The sequence below is a fragment of the Lemur catta genome, chromosome 1, assembly GCF_020740605.2.
Source record: "Lemur catta isolate mLemCat1 chromosome 1, mLemCat1.pri, whole genome shotgun sequence".
Lineage (NCBI taxonomy): Eukaryota > Metazoa > Chordata > Mammalia > Primates > Lemuridae > Lemur > Lemur catta.
Window position 1 is genome coordinate 179714128 of NC_059128.1, and position 15624 is coordinate 179729751.

Here is a 15624-nt window from a genome sequence, read left to right on the forward strand (position 1 = left end):
TTTCCTATTGGTTACTTTCTGTTGCTCGGTTGTTAATTACACTTGGCGTATTCTCAAGGTTTAGGCACACCGTTTCCACTTTCAGATTTACTGTCCATATGTGGGAGTTAATCCATGGATTAACAAATGTCACTTTCAGACAATGCCCTTATAATTTTGGGAGTGTCTTACAATAACAGCCTAGTCATGGTTAAGAGCCTTGGCTCTGGAAACACTGCCTCTGTAGAGTTCCAGCCTTGACATTCACCAGCCAGGTGATTTTTACTTCATGCCTCAGTTTCCTTACATTGTCCTTTTGGAGATTAACTGAGTAAACCATGCAAATGCTAACCAGTGCCTGGCACATGTGAATACTAAATACATGTGAGCTATTGCTATTACTACTGTATAATCATTTGTGAACTGTCAGGAAAGGTTGAAAAGGAATAGAGTTTATATTATATTCATGTTTTAATTTATTTTAATTAGTATTACTACCATGTTATGACTGTGTATAACATTTATGTTAGGCAAATCATGGGTTGAGGCTTAGTGGTCAGTTAATGCAGGAGGAGCAAACAAGTGCTAAGGCTCCAGGCAGGGAAGTTGAGTCAGGAGGGGTGAATGTCTGAGAAGATGGAAGAAACACCTGCTCATTCCTGTGTGCTCTATTTTGGTTTTAGGCTTAAGGGTTTGTATTGCTAGGATGAGGGAGTACCTGCCCAGCCCCGCACCCAAGTGTCAGATCTTTGGGATGGGTGCCCCGTCATCATTAGAACATGTGTTGAAGCCAGTTATCTGAATCTTGCCCATCTTTCCCAGGCATTGTCCCGGCCCCCACTTCCTGCACAAATCCTCTTCTGAAAATCCCACGTGCAGTCATTGCTTTAGAGTTCCTGTAGCCCTTAAGTCAGCGCTGCCCTGATAGCCCTGACTTGTTGCCTTGCTTGTGCTACTACTTATTTTAATGTGGATGACCCATCTCCCTGTTTGGACAAAAGCCTCTTGTGGCCACGAACTGAGCACAGTGCCTTACGCATAACTCTTATTTATTTGATACCTCTATCTGTGTACAAATTTGGGCATTATGATTTCTGTCCCTTTAAAGGATTAAGCTGAGAGTACGCCTGCGCGTATATGTGTGTGTGTGTGTGTGTGTGTAAAATATACTATGTGTATAAAATAAAGAGTAATCTTGGGGTTATCAGATATTCTCTTCATTTTCAGAAGAAACACACCATGGAATAATCACCCTTAAGAGGAGGGAATTTTACAAGTAGGCTGTAGTTTTCTTGCACATTTTTGGAGTAGTAGCACTATAGGATAGTAAGAGCTCAGGCCTTAAAGGAAAAACTGTGCCAAATCCCATTTTTGCCACTGAATAGCTGTGTGGCCCTGGCCATCTCACTTAGTCTCCCTGAGCCCCAATTAACACATTAGTAAACACATTAGTAGAATCTACCTTGTAGAAATATTATTTCCAATCATATCTTTAAAGAATGTGAGCCCCAAATATAATAAACTCTTAGATAATGATAATTATTTAACAGATAACTAACATTTTTTTAAAAATAAACTTTAGGAGACAGGAAAAAATACATGAATAGAATTTGTGTTATTTTGATCTGTACATCATGCCCCTTTGGCTGCCTATAGAATAAATCTACTGAAATCTAACACGAGCCCAGTACCCAAGGATCTGTCCCATTTGACCATTTCTTTTCCTACTCAAAGTTTCATCTCTGGCTCTAATTGGAGAATATTTGGTCAAACACACAGGTGCTCACCTTAAACCTGCCATCCCCCTGCCTGGAATTCCCTGTATTATCACCAGCTACCCAGATCCCATCTGTTGTACAAGCTCAAAGTCACATCCCACTATTTCAGCACCTCTGCCCCACTGAAGCTGGCATTTAGTGCCTTCCCTGCCTCTGAATTCCTGAGCACTCGCTGTTCTTATTTTCCCTTGGGTCCTTGTTATTTCTACCTTTATTGTTGTCTATTTTTATATACATAGATTTCCTCTCAGCCAGAACAGGACCACACTTAACCCTCTTTTTAAGATACTGTGTATTGTGAAACATAGTGTATATACAAAAGAATATATACAAAAAAATTGTGCACTGTTTCAAAATACCCACCACCAAAGTTAAGAAATAGAATATAACCAGTACCTTAGAAGCCCCATACTGTCCCATCCCCATCATAGCTTCCCATCTCCCCCAGAGGTAGCCAGTATCATGAAATTTATATTGATTACAATTTTCTAATCTTTAAACAGTACCTTTTTTTTTGTTTTGCCTTTAAGTAAGTGAAATCATATGTATGTAATTCTATTTGATTCATTTCTTATGTTTTTAAAATTCATCTATTTGCTGTGTGATGTATATAGTTATGGTTCATTTTTTTACTGTATTCCATGGTATGAATATATAAGATGTTTCCTTTAAAAAGATAGACTGGATATATAATTATAAAATTTCAGTGATATTCAACAATAAGCAAGTATTTCTTATAAGTAGGTTGGCTGGGACAGCTCTGACAATCTCAGCTGGATTTGCAGCCAAGCCCTAGGTTTGATCTAGATCTGCTGCACGTTTGTCATTCCTCTGGAACCAGCAGGCTACCCAGGGCATGTTCTTCCACTGGCAGAAGTTTTAACTTCTCAGAGAAGGCGAACAGAAATTAACAGTGCTTCTGTCACTGTCACCTCTGAGCACATTGCATTGGTCAATTCAAGCCATGTGACTATGTCCAACATCAGATGGGAAGCTGTACTCCCCTTGAGGAGGGTGGGAAGGAGTATACATTTGCTGATTAAAAATATAATACTCTAACATATGGGACATGTGGATTGTTTCCAGTTTATGACTATTTCAAACAATGCTGCTGCTGTTAACATTTTAATTATGTCTCCTGTTGCATGTGTGTAAGAGTTTCTTTTCTTTTTTTTTTTTTAATTTCAGCATATTATGAGAGTACAGAAGTTTAGGTCACGTATATTGTCCTTGCCCCCCCTGCCCTGAATCCGAGCTTTAAGCATGTCCATCCCCTAGACAGTGCGCATCGCTCTCATTATGTATGTATACACCCATCCCCGCCCCCCCCACATCTGCCCGACACCCGATCAATGTTATTCCTAAATGTGCTCTTAGATGATGATCAGGGAAACCAATCTGATGGTGAGTACGTGTGGTGCTTATTTTTCCATTCTTGGGATACTTCACTTAGTAGAATGGGTTCCAGCTCTATCCAGGAAAATACAAGAGGTGCTATATCACCATTGTTTCTTATAGCTGAGTAGTACTCCATGGTATACATAAACCACATTTTTATTAATCCACTCATGTATTGATGGCACTTGGGTTGTTTCCACATCTTTGCAATTGTGAATTGTGCTGCTATAAACATTCGAGTGCAGATGGCTTTTTTTATAGAATGTCTTTTGTTCTTTTGAGTAGATAAGAGTTTCTTTAGGATATATGCCTAGGACCTGAGCTGCAGTGTTGTGTAATAGAACATAAGCATTTTCAACTTTACTAGGTAATACGAATGTTTTCTAGGTGGTTGTACCTTTCCTATCCACAATAGATTGGTCCTTCTGTGTTGTGCTGAACCAGTACTACTTTTGCATTTTTATATGTATTTGACACATAATTGAATAATTTTAAAAGTATTTGTGTCACAATTTCACAGTGAAGTCAGTTTCTTTTCCAACCACTGTTGCAGGATGCAAAGTGCACTGTTAAGGCTACAGAACAAAGTGGTCCTTATCTTTGTGTCAGTGCTCAGAATCCACTAACGGTTTCAACTTGTGTTCACTTGGCAGGTTTGGTGCCAATGCCAAAGTTGTGCATTTCCTGGGACGAGTCAAACCATGGAATTATACATATGATCCCAAAACAAAAAGTGTCAAAAGTGAGTCCCATGATCCCACCATGACTCATCCAGAGTTTCTCAACCTGTGGTGGGACATCTTCACCACCAGTATTTTACCTCTACTTCAACAATTTGGCCTTGTCAAAGATACCTGCTCATACCTAAATGTGGTAGGTTCTGTTTTTTTCCTTTCAAATAATTTAATGCTGCCTTTTAAAAAACTTGTCATATCAGTAGAGATTAGGGAATATTTAGCAGTATTTTAAGCAAAGAGATAAATAAAATTTTGTGGAAAGAAAACAATGATCATCTTAGAGGGGGCAAATATTACCAGCAAAGAAGTAGCAAAAATGGTGTAGCAAATTTCTTTAGAGCCGAGAACATAAGAAAAGTTTTTAGAGTTTTGTATATATGCCCATATATTGTAACTACATAATTCTTAGCCCATTGTCCTATGAAAAAGATTCTGAGATTATTCCTAAAAGTAATAGTCTGTAAAAATAAAGAATATCCCATTTAATGTTCTAGAAACTGCAAGCATTTAGATATACCTATTTTATATTTGCCACCTGCTGAGAAGAATGTTATCAGTGAAAATCATAACAATATGAACATAAAATCACTACTTTTATAGTATTTTGATTTCTTATATTTGTACTCCTATAAATTATGTAGGATCTTGAAAAATAAATTTATTTGTAAGAGGAAGAAGACATGTTAACATTTATAATAACAACCCTCTTTAGCATCTTTTCTGACTTTAAAGGTCCTCTGAGTTTTGTTCTTATGGAAGAATTGGAAGAGGGTGAGGAATTAAACTGTTATGTTACATAGTAAGATTTAAAGAATAGAACTGAATGGATGAGTTATAATTAGGTAATCGGTTAATTATTTGGCAAAAAGAGATTGTAATATTGTAAGAGGTTCTTCTCTTTTTTATGGCATAGATTTTAGCCATTTCACTTATTAGCATTTTTACCAAAATATATTATAGAAAGGAGAAAGGGAGAAGAAACTAACCACATGCATTCTTACTCTAAATGCCTTCTATGGATCATGAGATAATACCTGTACAGTACTCAGAATGGTGCCTGGCACATAGTAAGTGCTTAATAAAAGTTACCTAGTCTTATTTAACTCTTATAACCACCCTATTAACTACTAGTATTGTTAATATCCCATTTTTATAAATAAATTAACTGAGGCTTAACAAAGCTATACAACTTGTCTTAGTTATTTAACAGACTAGTCAAGTAGCAGAACAGGGACTCAAATCCAGGTCTGAGAGAAATTTGAGATGGACCTTAGTTAAGGTATTCCTCTACAGCCCAGAATTAAGGGTAGCACTTTTTATGGCAGGGTAAGGGAGAGTTACACTTTGAATGCTGAACTATTTTAAGTTAGGATCCAGTATACTTGGATGTTCACTGTAAATTCACAGCCCCCCATTTTGCAAGCAGAGGACTCTGGGAGTGCCTCCCTATACCCTTCCTGTGGCAAGTAGAAGGCAAGACAGGACTAATCCAATGGAAGGACTTCCCTATGTCGCCTCAGCTATAATATTAATACAATCCTATACCCAAGCACCTTGGAGTTCCAGTATGTTTATTAATATATTTATATTATATATACATGTATATATCTCAACAAAAACAGGTAATCAAAAAATTTCTCTACCATTTTCTCTACTAAAAGCAATACCTGTTTGTATTCATTCACCTTCCTTTTACTCTGCTAAGATTTCCAGTATCTTCTCACTTTAGAGCTTTTTGAAGGATAGCATGAGCATTCTTTTATGGTACCTCTGAAGTTGATTTCCCATCTATACATAATAAGAATCAAATTTAATGTAGGGTAGGTTTTCTCTGCTTGCTGCACATTGACACTGTTCCTTCTGCAACACCAATGCTGAGAATTATGACCCAAGGAAAGGTGAAGATGGAAATTGAAACAGTTGTTCAACATTAAGCAAATTACATTAACAGAAGCTACAAGAACAGATGCTACTTGGTAATCCAAATGAAAGCTTGAACAGGCAGAAAAGTTTGGTACATAGACCATTTAGCTTTCTTTCTTATAATGATAACTTGTGTATGTGTTGCGGCTCTCTGGTTAGGTTCTTTCTGAATCATAGCCTCTGAGGTATCATTTTGTTTAAGTTCTCAACCTTTCTGAGCCCACACAGATTGAGAATTTATCGTCAGACTTGTGTTCCTTTGTCCATCCATCTTACGCTTTCTAATGAACTGTTTGCAGCTTTCAGACTTGGTCTATACACTGGCTTTCTCTTGTGGCTTCTGTAGAAAGGTATGCAGAACTTAAACATTAACCCTAATTACTTTGTTCTCCCAATGTTTTCACTGAGTCAAGAAGTCTTCATTTTGTTAGGAAAAAACCATATGATCCTTATATTTTTGTGTCTTTTTTGTTTGTTTCACGTACTACTTTTCAGTTTTTGCTACTTTGCATGATAATTCATCCTGGCTTTTCTCACTGTCTTCAATTTATTGCATTCTTTAAAATGGTCTGATCTTCAGCTCTCAAGGAATCTCTGATTATGTTCTCCTTTCTAGGAAGATGTCTCAGGAGCCATATCACACCTGTCCCTCTCGGAGATCCCAGCTACAGCTCAGCCTTTTGTATCCTCAGAAGAACGGAAGGAACGGTGGGAACAGGGCCAGGCTGATTATATGGGAGCTGACTCCTTTGACAACATCAAGAGGAAACTTGACACTTACCTCCAGTAGAAACACTGCCATTCTCCCCTGGACACATCCACTTCACAGGCACTTGTTTCTGATACTTAGTATCTAGAGCTGGGTTGAGAAAAGTCTGTTACAGTTGCTAGAGGCTTTCAGTAAAACTCATCAGATGAGGGGTTTTTGCAGGACAACAGGTAAGAGAACTGGGCAAAAGTTATAAAGTAGCAATTCTGTTATATGGACAGTGTTCTGCTTTTTTACCCCAGATTTATTTAGCTGTTTCAAAAATTCTCACCTATGCTGATTGTCAGCATACATTGTAAGGGAAACTCCATATTAAGCTGTTATGATGGCTGTGTCAACTCTTAAAATGTGCAGAACCAGGCTCTAAATCAGTCTCTCCCTTCAGAACAGGACATGGCCTCTGTCCCTTGCTTGTTGTACCCTTCATTAGACCTGCATTGTAGAATTGCCTAGTGGCTGCCGGAGTGATTGTAATTCTGCTTTCAGGTAAAGACAGCCTACAGTAACACTGCTGAATGATTCATAAACATATCAACAAATGGCGTTAACTCATTTTATTTCCTAGTCTTAGTGTCTGAAGATGTTCACCAGTTTTCTATGTACAATAAGGCAGCATGCTAAAATGCTTTTGTTCAGTTCTGTATATTCGAAAATAGCAGTGTGTTCTCTGATGGTTACCTGCAGTGGCACTCTGTATGAAAAATAAAGACATATTGCTATATCTTGGTTGTTTAATTAAATTAAGGATTCCCCCACACACATTTAGATAATTTTTCATAACTTGTAGCATTTGTCATCGTTTTAAAAACCAGTGTAATGTTTGATACTAGGATACGTGCTTTAAAAATTGGTATCTAAGAGATTTAAATCTACTGTTCTCCAGGGATGGTGATGGATCTTATAGATTGGAAAAAGTGAGATCAATTTATCTGAACTATCACCCACACTGCATCTCCGTATTAAGTGGGTATTCAGATAATTAGAATATTGTAAGCTTAACATTATCATAGGTTCATTGTCAGTCTCTGAACATACTCGGTAATCTTTCAGGTCTGTCAGAATCAGTACTGGACCTAATGCCTTCTAGTGTTTTTATCCATTATTTAAAAATGATCGAATAGCATTGTAAAGCATTTATTTATTAAATTTACAGATGATTCTAGGTTGCAAGGCAAAGGAAGCTAGAGAAGGGTAGGATCCAAAATGACCTTTTAAAACTAAAATGAGTAGTCAGAAATGATTCTATTGAAGAAAGCAGGAGAGTAGACTACAGCAGAAAGAAACTTTAAAGGTTTAATTGGGCAGAAGCTACATGGCTATTGTGACCTAGCATTTGAGGTCACCCTTCTTCATTTCTACGATATCCTATTGGTTACATGGGTCACTCCTATTCATATTGGTGTAAATGAACACACAGGGGTATGGATACCTGAAGGCAAGAATGGTTTGGGGCCATCTTGGAGGCTGGCTACCACAGGAGCTAAAGAAAGTGAAGATTTACCTAAGATTATAAAACATTAAATGATAAATGATTTGATAACATAAACTAGTTATTTGGACTGGTGGAGAATGAGTTGCTATGATCTTCAAGTGCAATGAAGCATATACCACCAAAGATTTATTTAAGTGTGTCTATGTGTCAGGTGCTATGGTACAAGACCTCTCAGTAATTTTAGCTAGTCGGAAGTCTTTTTGGTTTCTGAGTCCTTGGTTGAGAGGCACAGAAACCTGGTCGTCAGATAAATAACACTGCCTTATTTTTGTCGCCATGCAATATACACTGTTAATTTTCTGCATTTACTACCTTTTATTCCCTATTTTTCACACAGCATAAGAGGTAAAGCTTACATAATTAAATTTTAAATAAGTCTAGTGAAGGCTTCTAACTTTTAGAATCAGAAATAATGACCAGTTTACCAAAAATTATACATTATGTATAATGTACATAAAGGTGTCAAGTTCTATGGCTCTGAAGTCACTGAACTGAGCTAACAGATTCTTTTCTTTTCCTGATCTTTCAAGGGTGTCTTAATTAAAGTGAAGTATTAACTTTTCTATTCGAAGCTGCATTAATTATACTGTAAAATCTTTTTTCCAGGGAGCCCAAAATAGTAAGGATTACTTAGTAAGATGTATTAAAAAATAGTAAGACCTACTTAAATTACAAGGCACATATTTGTGGAGGTGATCAATATATACTTATTTTTATCCCCTTGTGAACAATGGGGGTATAATCTGTAGTCATAAGACAAACTTGCCCACATAAAGGACAATCTGTGCCTTTGAGGATTGGCTCCATGTTTGATCATGGTCTATAATTTATGCATAAAGTAAATGTTTTATCTTAATTCTCCTTACACCTTCATTTTCCTGTTGTATTATACCTTTTAAAAATATTTTAAAGTTAATGCATTAAAAACTTAAGGTTAAACACTTATTTCTGTTGATATGAGCCAAACATCAAATCTGTCCTCATGTTTTTAATGAATCTTATCCAAATGCTAATGAATAGAACTTTGGCAAGTACTATAAACAAGGAAAAAATATACCAATGTCTGACACTCCCCAATGCTACCTGAGAATAGTTTCATTGGTAATCACTGGGTAACAAACTATCAATATATAGGACTCTTTTCTTGACTGGAAATAGTTAATCCTAGAGCTGTAATTTTAAGGGCAGAATCTACAATGATCCAGATTGCTATCTGGATCATTGTAGATAGGTATTATCACAACTATTTTTGTTTTTTGCAAATGAGGAAATTGGAACCAATGTTTTTAGATCAAGGCATTTTAAATAAACACTGATTTCTTGAACAAGAAATTCAACCAATTAAAGTGAACAAAATAAAGGTGGGATATGAACAAATTATTCTCAGTTATACTACTTTTTATGTACTGTCAATAAAAATTATGTAGTATAAACACCTTCACAGAAATAAGATTTAATGAATGAAAGATTTATTTTCTTTAAAGAGAAAGTAGTCATTTAAATTATGGCACTGAGAAAGCTAATAAACTTTTGAAATTTTTATTCATTTTAAAACAAAATCCAGCTTGAACCACAAAATTCAGTTTGAACCACAAGTGGGAATACAATGTCATCAATATATTTCTAAAGCTATTAGTCTGTGTAATAATAAAACAGGATTAACAGTAGTTAACAGTATAGGATAATGTAAAGTTTTCATTCCAGTGGCTTATACATTTTCTTAGGAAAAATTAAATTTTTTATTTAACAATATCTAATAAAACTGTACAAAACAAAGCTATTTTTTTAAATGACTTGCCAAACTTATGAATGTGTTTAAAAACACAACTCTGTAAATGTCTGGGTAAAGAAGCAAACTGTCTTCCTTCACCTTTTACAGTAAGTTTGTAAGGCTTTGCCTTCGTAAGCAGGAAGAGTAGATTGTGTTGTTTTTTGCCAAAAACTGTTTATAACTTAATCTCACTAGAGTACTGGTATATGAAGAACCCATATTCTGATCAACCTGATTTTTTTTTGTGTGTAAGCTGGACTACAAGTAAAGAACTTTCCTACTGCTCCTAATGCTAGCAGACTAACCCCAAGTTATTCAACTCTCATCCCTGCAGAAAGGTCTTGGTCTTGATGAATATCAGCCCTCTGCCACTGCCGAGAAAAGGGACTGGAAAGATTCTAATCCACTGTTCCCTTTGAGCAAGAGATAAATCACAGGGAGGGGAGGACTTAGCTGGTGAGAGATTTGGCACATACCTTAGATGTGTGCCCTGTAACAGCGTTGCCTCCAATCTCATCTTTCAATCAAGATTTATCTAGGGTATTCTTAAATCTGTATCATCAAACATGAAGCTTCTCTTGTCACAATAACTAATCTTTCTTTGGATTAAAAAAAAAAAGTTTTCCTTAATTAAATAAAACCACTGACTACCTATCCTGACTGCTAAATTTCTAGCTTATTCATTTTCAATATGACCCAAAAAGTCATCCAGAATTCTGTGGCAACTACTGTGAGTATGCTTATTAACAAAAAAGAAAAAGATGGCTTATCCTACAGACAGATGTAAGGATGAGTTACTGAAGCTCCAAAATCAAATTCTGAATCTAAACACACATTAACAAAGAAATATTTACATTCAGGATTAAGATGTCTTTAAGAGTGGAAACGACTTTGGATGTCATCCAGCCCAACTTCCATCCAGATTATGACGCCTCTCACATATAGTAGTCTTCTGAATTATAAAAATGTATAAAGTTATTTCCAAAACAACTACATAAATAAAAATTATTTATAGAAATTATCTATTTAGCAATTCCATAATTTAAATGTTCAAATTGGGTAGAATTGGATTCCTCTCACCCACCCCAGACTGTATTTACATCCTAAACACATCAAGTTACATTTAAACAATGATGGCCGGGCGCGGTGGCTCACGCCTGTAATCCTAGCACTCTGGGAGGCCGAGGCGGGTGGATCGCTCAAGGTCAGGAGTTCGAGACCAGCCTGAGCAAGAGTGAGACCCCCGTCTCTACTAAAAATAGAAATAAATTATCTGGCCAACTAAAAATATATATACAAAAAATTAGCCAGGCACGGTGGCGCATGCCTGTAGTCCCAGCTACTTGGGAGGCTGAGGCAGTAGGATCGCTTAAGCCCAGGAGTTTGAGGTTGCTGTGAGCTAGGCTGATGCCACGGCACTCACTCTAGCCCGGGCAACAGAGCGAGACTCTGTCTCAAAAAAAAAAAAAAAAAAAAAAAAAAAAACAATGAATGTACTACCTCTTGACTAAAATGGAGAAAAGAGTGCTTTAACATAATCCCTAACTTTTTTAAAAACATAAAATTGCAAGTCACTTATGTGAATTATATCTCAGTGTAGCTGTTTAAAAAAAAAAACTGCAAGTAACTTGAGAATCTGGACTTTGGTCTCTCATTTAAGGTTTGGTTCTGGAATGTAAATATGGTTTTTGAAAGTCCAATAAAATCAATCTCTTATTTATATATGTATTGTTTACAAGGACTGTAAATCCACTGCATCACAAATCGGAGGCTGTGGTGAATACATGTGTCCAACAGAGAAAAAAATAACTATTTGGTTAAAAGTCCTTATTTGAAATATGAAAAAGCTGAGTACTTAGAAGATATATGAAAATACTCAGCATAGATACTATGAAAAGTTGAATAACAAAGTAACTTTTTTTCTCAAAAAATTATTTTAAGCCATAGTATATAATGGAACTTATTGCTATTGGAAGTATCATTAAAAATAGGTTCATATATAAAAGATTATGTGTCAGTAATACCTCTTGGCTAATATAAAACAAAATGCCCCTTTCAGAAGACGTATTCTCTCTCATTTCTAAAACTCTGTACTTTTCTCATGTCTAAAACATATGTATCTGATCAAACTGACCTTACTAAAGTCCTACAAATTATAAATCAATTAAAGTTCTGATTTCATTAATTTTAGCTTGTTTCATCTCAGTAGCATTTGTTTTTTTAGTTCCAAAGGCTCCTGCTGCAAGTTCTCTCTTTCTGTTTTGTATTTTCATCATATTTTCTTCAACAGAGTCCTTCACAATGAACTTTAAAAAGAAAAAAGTTAAATTAGTTAAGTACATTTTAGGGAACAATATTTAAAATATTTAATGTTAAACCCTACTAAGACAACTAAATGAACTATTATTGAGGACTATGAAGGATAAATATACTAACAACAATGCCCATTAAAAAACAGAAAAAATAAAACTGAGACATGAGAATGTTGGTCTACCACAAAGGAGTTTATATTCTTATAAGTATTATATTACATTGCTTTAAGAATGTACAATAATTAGAAACTGTTTAGATCCTCTCTTTTTCTCAATATATAGTGAGAATATTCATAACATAATATTGTAACTAGAGGTGAGCATTGCTTTCCTTTATCACCCAACATGGTTCTCTTATATAAAGAATATAAAGACAAAGTTACAGATCACCAGATAAGAACAGTACAAAAAAGCAAACTATATAGGCAACTCTGGTAAAATTACTTTTAACATTATATCAAAAAAGCCAAATGAGAAATTCCCAGAAATACAAGAATGAGTCTTTATCCAGTGTAATTCATAACATTAACAAGGAAAAAAATGTAATCTCATTCCTGATAAAAATCTTAATTAAAAAAATCCTCTTTAGGAATAAATGTCTCAACCTTATTAAGGATGTCTACTAAAAACTTACCAAAAACAACAAAGTTAATATACACCAATAAAAGTATTTCCACCAAACACATGAACAAGTCAAGAATGATTACTATCAATACTACTATTCAACATTGTGTAAGAAATCCCAGTTACTGTACTCTAAAGAGGTTATATTATAGAAATTTATTGAAATACATAAAAGATATAAATAAATGGAGAGAGATACTATCTTATGTTCCTGTATGGAAACATTCCTTATTTATAAAAGGGAGACAGTTCTCAAAGTCATCATAAATTCAATAAATCTCAAACAAGAGTTCTTAAGATTTGATAACCTAAATTCAAAGTTCAAGAGTAATAATAACCAATTTTTAAAAAGAAGGGTAATGAGGATACTTTATCCTATCAGATATCAAAACAAACTTTAGAAAACCAGTTTTATATAAGAATAATACTGTTCTGAGAATAGGAAAAGAGATCAAAGGAATAGAATAGTCTAGAAAAAGACCCATGTAACATGTATGAATTAGTTTATGATAAAAGTAACATTTCTTATTAGCAGGAAAAAAAGACTTTTCAAAAAAATGTATAAAACAAATGCTTCTTTTGAAAAAAGAATAAACTTAGACCTATATCACAGATCAAGACACAAAAAATAAAATCTTCCAAAAGAATCGGAAGTAAATACAGAAGAATAGTTTAAAAAATTTGAAGATAAAGCCTTCTGTCCTAAGACCTTAAAACCTAGAAGCTATCAAAAAGGCTGACACATTTTAAATCACAAAAATATTAAAGCTTTTTCATGACAAAAAACTCAAAGTGGAAAGACAAGGAAGAGCCTGGGATAAACTATTTCCAACATGCACAAACAAAAAATTTAAAATCAGACTGTATAAAGGGTCCTTTATATTATAAAACCATGACTATGAAAACTAGGCAAACAATATATAAGAATTCACAGGAAAAAATATTAATGAGTAGCAGACGTGAAATATGCTCAAGGTCTTAGGTAAATGCAAATTAGAATGGTACTTTTTTGACCACGTAAGCATGAATTGACATCATTCTCACACATTATAAAGCCTATTTTGAAAGCAACTTGACAGCTATCTAATAAAACTGTAAATCCAGAATTCTAATTTTCTTCACCTATCCTGAAGAAATATTTGTATGTATGCACAAAGATGTATATACAATAATGCTCATTATTGCACTGTTTTTATTAGCAAAACACTGGACTGGGTAAGTAAATTATGACGTATCTATATAGGTTTCTAAAGTAGTCAAATTCAGAGAAAGAGAATGGTGGTTGCCAGGGGCTAGGGGGAGAGAGTTATTGCTTAATGGGTAGAGTTTTAGTTTGAGATGATGGAAAAGTTCTGAAGATGGGTGGTGGTGATGGTGGTGAATGTACTTATTAACACAACTGAACTGTACACTTACAAATTGCTAAACAGGTAAATTTTGTTATGTATATTCTATAACAATAAAAAAAGTGTTGATCTAAATGTACTTATAAGGTAGTTTCTGATGTATACTTTTAAAGGGAAAAAAATTATGTTGCAGAATAATAAAGTATAATCCCAATTATCTTTAAAAGATAAGCTTTTAAGGAGAGATGCAGACATAAATATGAATGTTTATAACTGAGAAAGGGCCCTGAAACAGCATATATTAAACTATTGATTGAGGTGAAAACGGGTGACTTTTATATTTTGCTCTGCATAATTCCACTTCAATCATTACAATAATGTATTCATGCATTACTTGTATAATTTGAGAAGCCTCATCAACTTAATCTTAATATAGATGGTTTAAAAACTCACTTTTGTGATGATAACTTCTTGCTTCTGACCAAGTCTATGGCATCTGTCAAAGCATTGATCCTCAGCAGCGGGATTCCAGGCCTAACAAGAACATAAATTGCTTTGTTACTCCTCTGATCTGTGACTGTTCTGTATTAGTCCTTTAATTTCAGAATTATTCATTCATATTTTTCTGACTAAACATTTTTTGACTGAATTCAGATACTGACACTGTCAATATACCTATGGAAAAATCCACCTCCCCAGTCACTACGCTGATTAACAGGCGCTCTCCCAATCACTGCACTTCCAGTACCAAATACAGGGTCTGATGTGTGTTAGCACCCAATATAAGTATCGGTTGATTACAAACAATTTCTGCTTTTTCTTCCATTTTAAAGTGAATTTATGTGTGCTTAACAGAGGAAAAGGTTTACTTTTTCCTCTAGTCCAAAAAGCTTACTTTTGTTGATGCAATTTTCTGTATCTATGTTTGAAATCAGTTTGACTTCAAAACTGAGCTAAAAAACTAACATTAGCTAATTAACATAGACATTATCATGGGGACTGTCTTAAGCTGAAAAATAAAATGATGAAGCAATGAAAAGGGAAGAATAACCACAAAGATATAGAGTTCTTTAGAAAGATAATAAGCGGCTTTTAAATAAAATCATACAGGGCCGGGTGCGGTGGCTCACGCCTGTAATCCTAGCACTCTGGAAGGCCAAGGCGGGAGGATTGCTCGAGGTCAGGAGTTCAAGACCAGCTTGAGCAAGAGTGAGACCCTGTCTCTAATAAAAAATAAAAAGAAATTAACCAGACAACTAAAAATATATAGAAAAAATTAGGCAGTCATGGTGGCTCATGACTGTAGTCCCAGCTACTTGGGAGGCTGAGGCAGGATTGCTTAAGCCCGGGAGTTTGAGGTTGCTGTGAGCTAGGCTGATGCCATGGCACTCTAGCCCGGGCAACAGAGTGAGACTATCTCAAAAAATAAATAAATAAATAAATTGTTGGAATAAGGATCATTAATTAAATAAAAGAGATGATTCCTGAAGCTGAA

General features: G+C 35.0%; 2 protein-coding genes across 5 annotated transcripts in view; one reads left to right on the forward strand and one right to left on the reverse strand.

Moving 5' to 3' along the window:
* The window catches only part of GYG1 (glycogenin 1), a 33050-nt gene extending 25745 nt beyond the window's left edge, over positions 1-7305 (forward strand). Inside the window, exons 6-7 of the mRNA XM_045539428.1 lie at positions 3809-4028; positions 6432-7305. Of these exons, the coding sequence (XP_045395384.1) occupies positions 3809-4028; positions 6432-6605 (394 nt within the window). The 3' untranslated portion in view covers positions 6606-7305. The remainder of the gene's footprint in view (positions 1-3808; positions 4029-6431) is intronic.
* Positions 7306-9589: 2284 nt separating this feature from the next.
* Positions 9590-15624, reverse strand: part of HLTF (helicase like transcription factor) — a 53546-nt gene continuing 47511 nt past the window's right edge. For all 4 annotated transcript variants that reach the window (XM_045539429.1, XM_045539433.1, XM_045539430.1 and 1 more), the window contains exons 24-26: positions 14583-14663; positions 11982-12153; positions 9590-10799 (exon numbers count right to left, since the gene is read on the reverse strand). In XM_045539429.1, the coding sequence (XP_045395385.1) occupies positions 12001-12153; positions 14583-14663 (234 nt within the window). In that variant the 3' untranslated portion in view covers positions 9590-10799; positions 11982-12000. The remainder of the gene's footprint in view (positions 10800-11981; positions 12154-14582; positions 14664-15624) is intronic.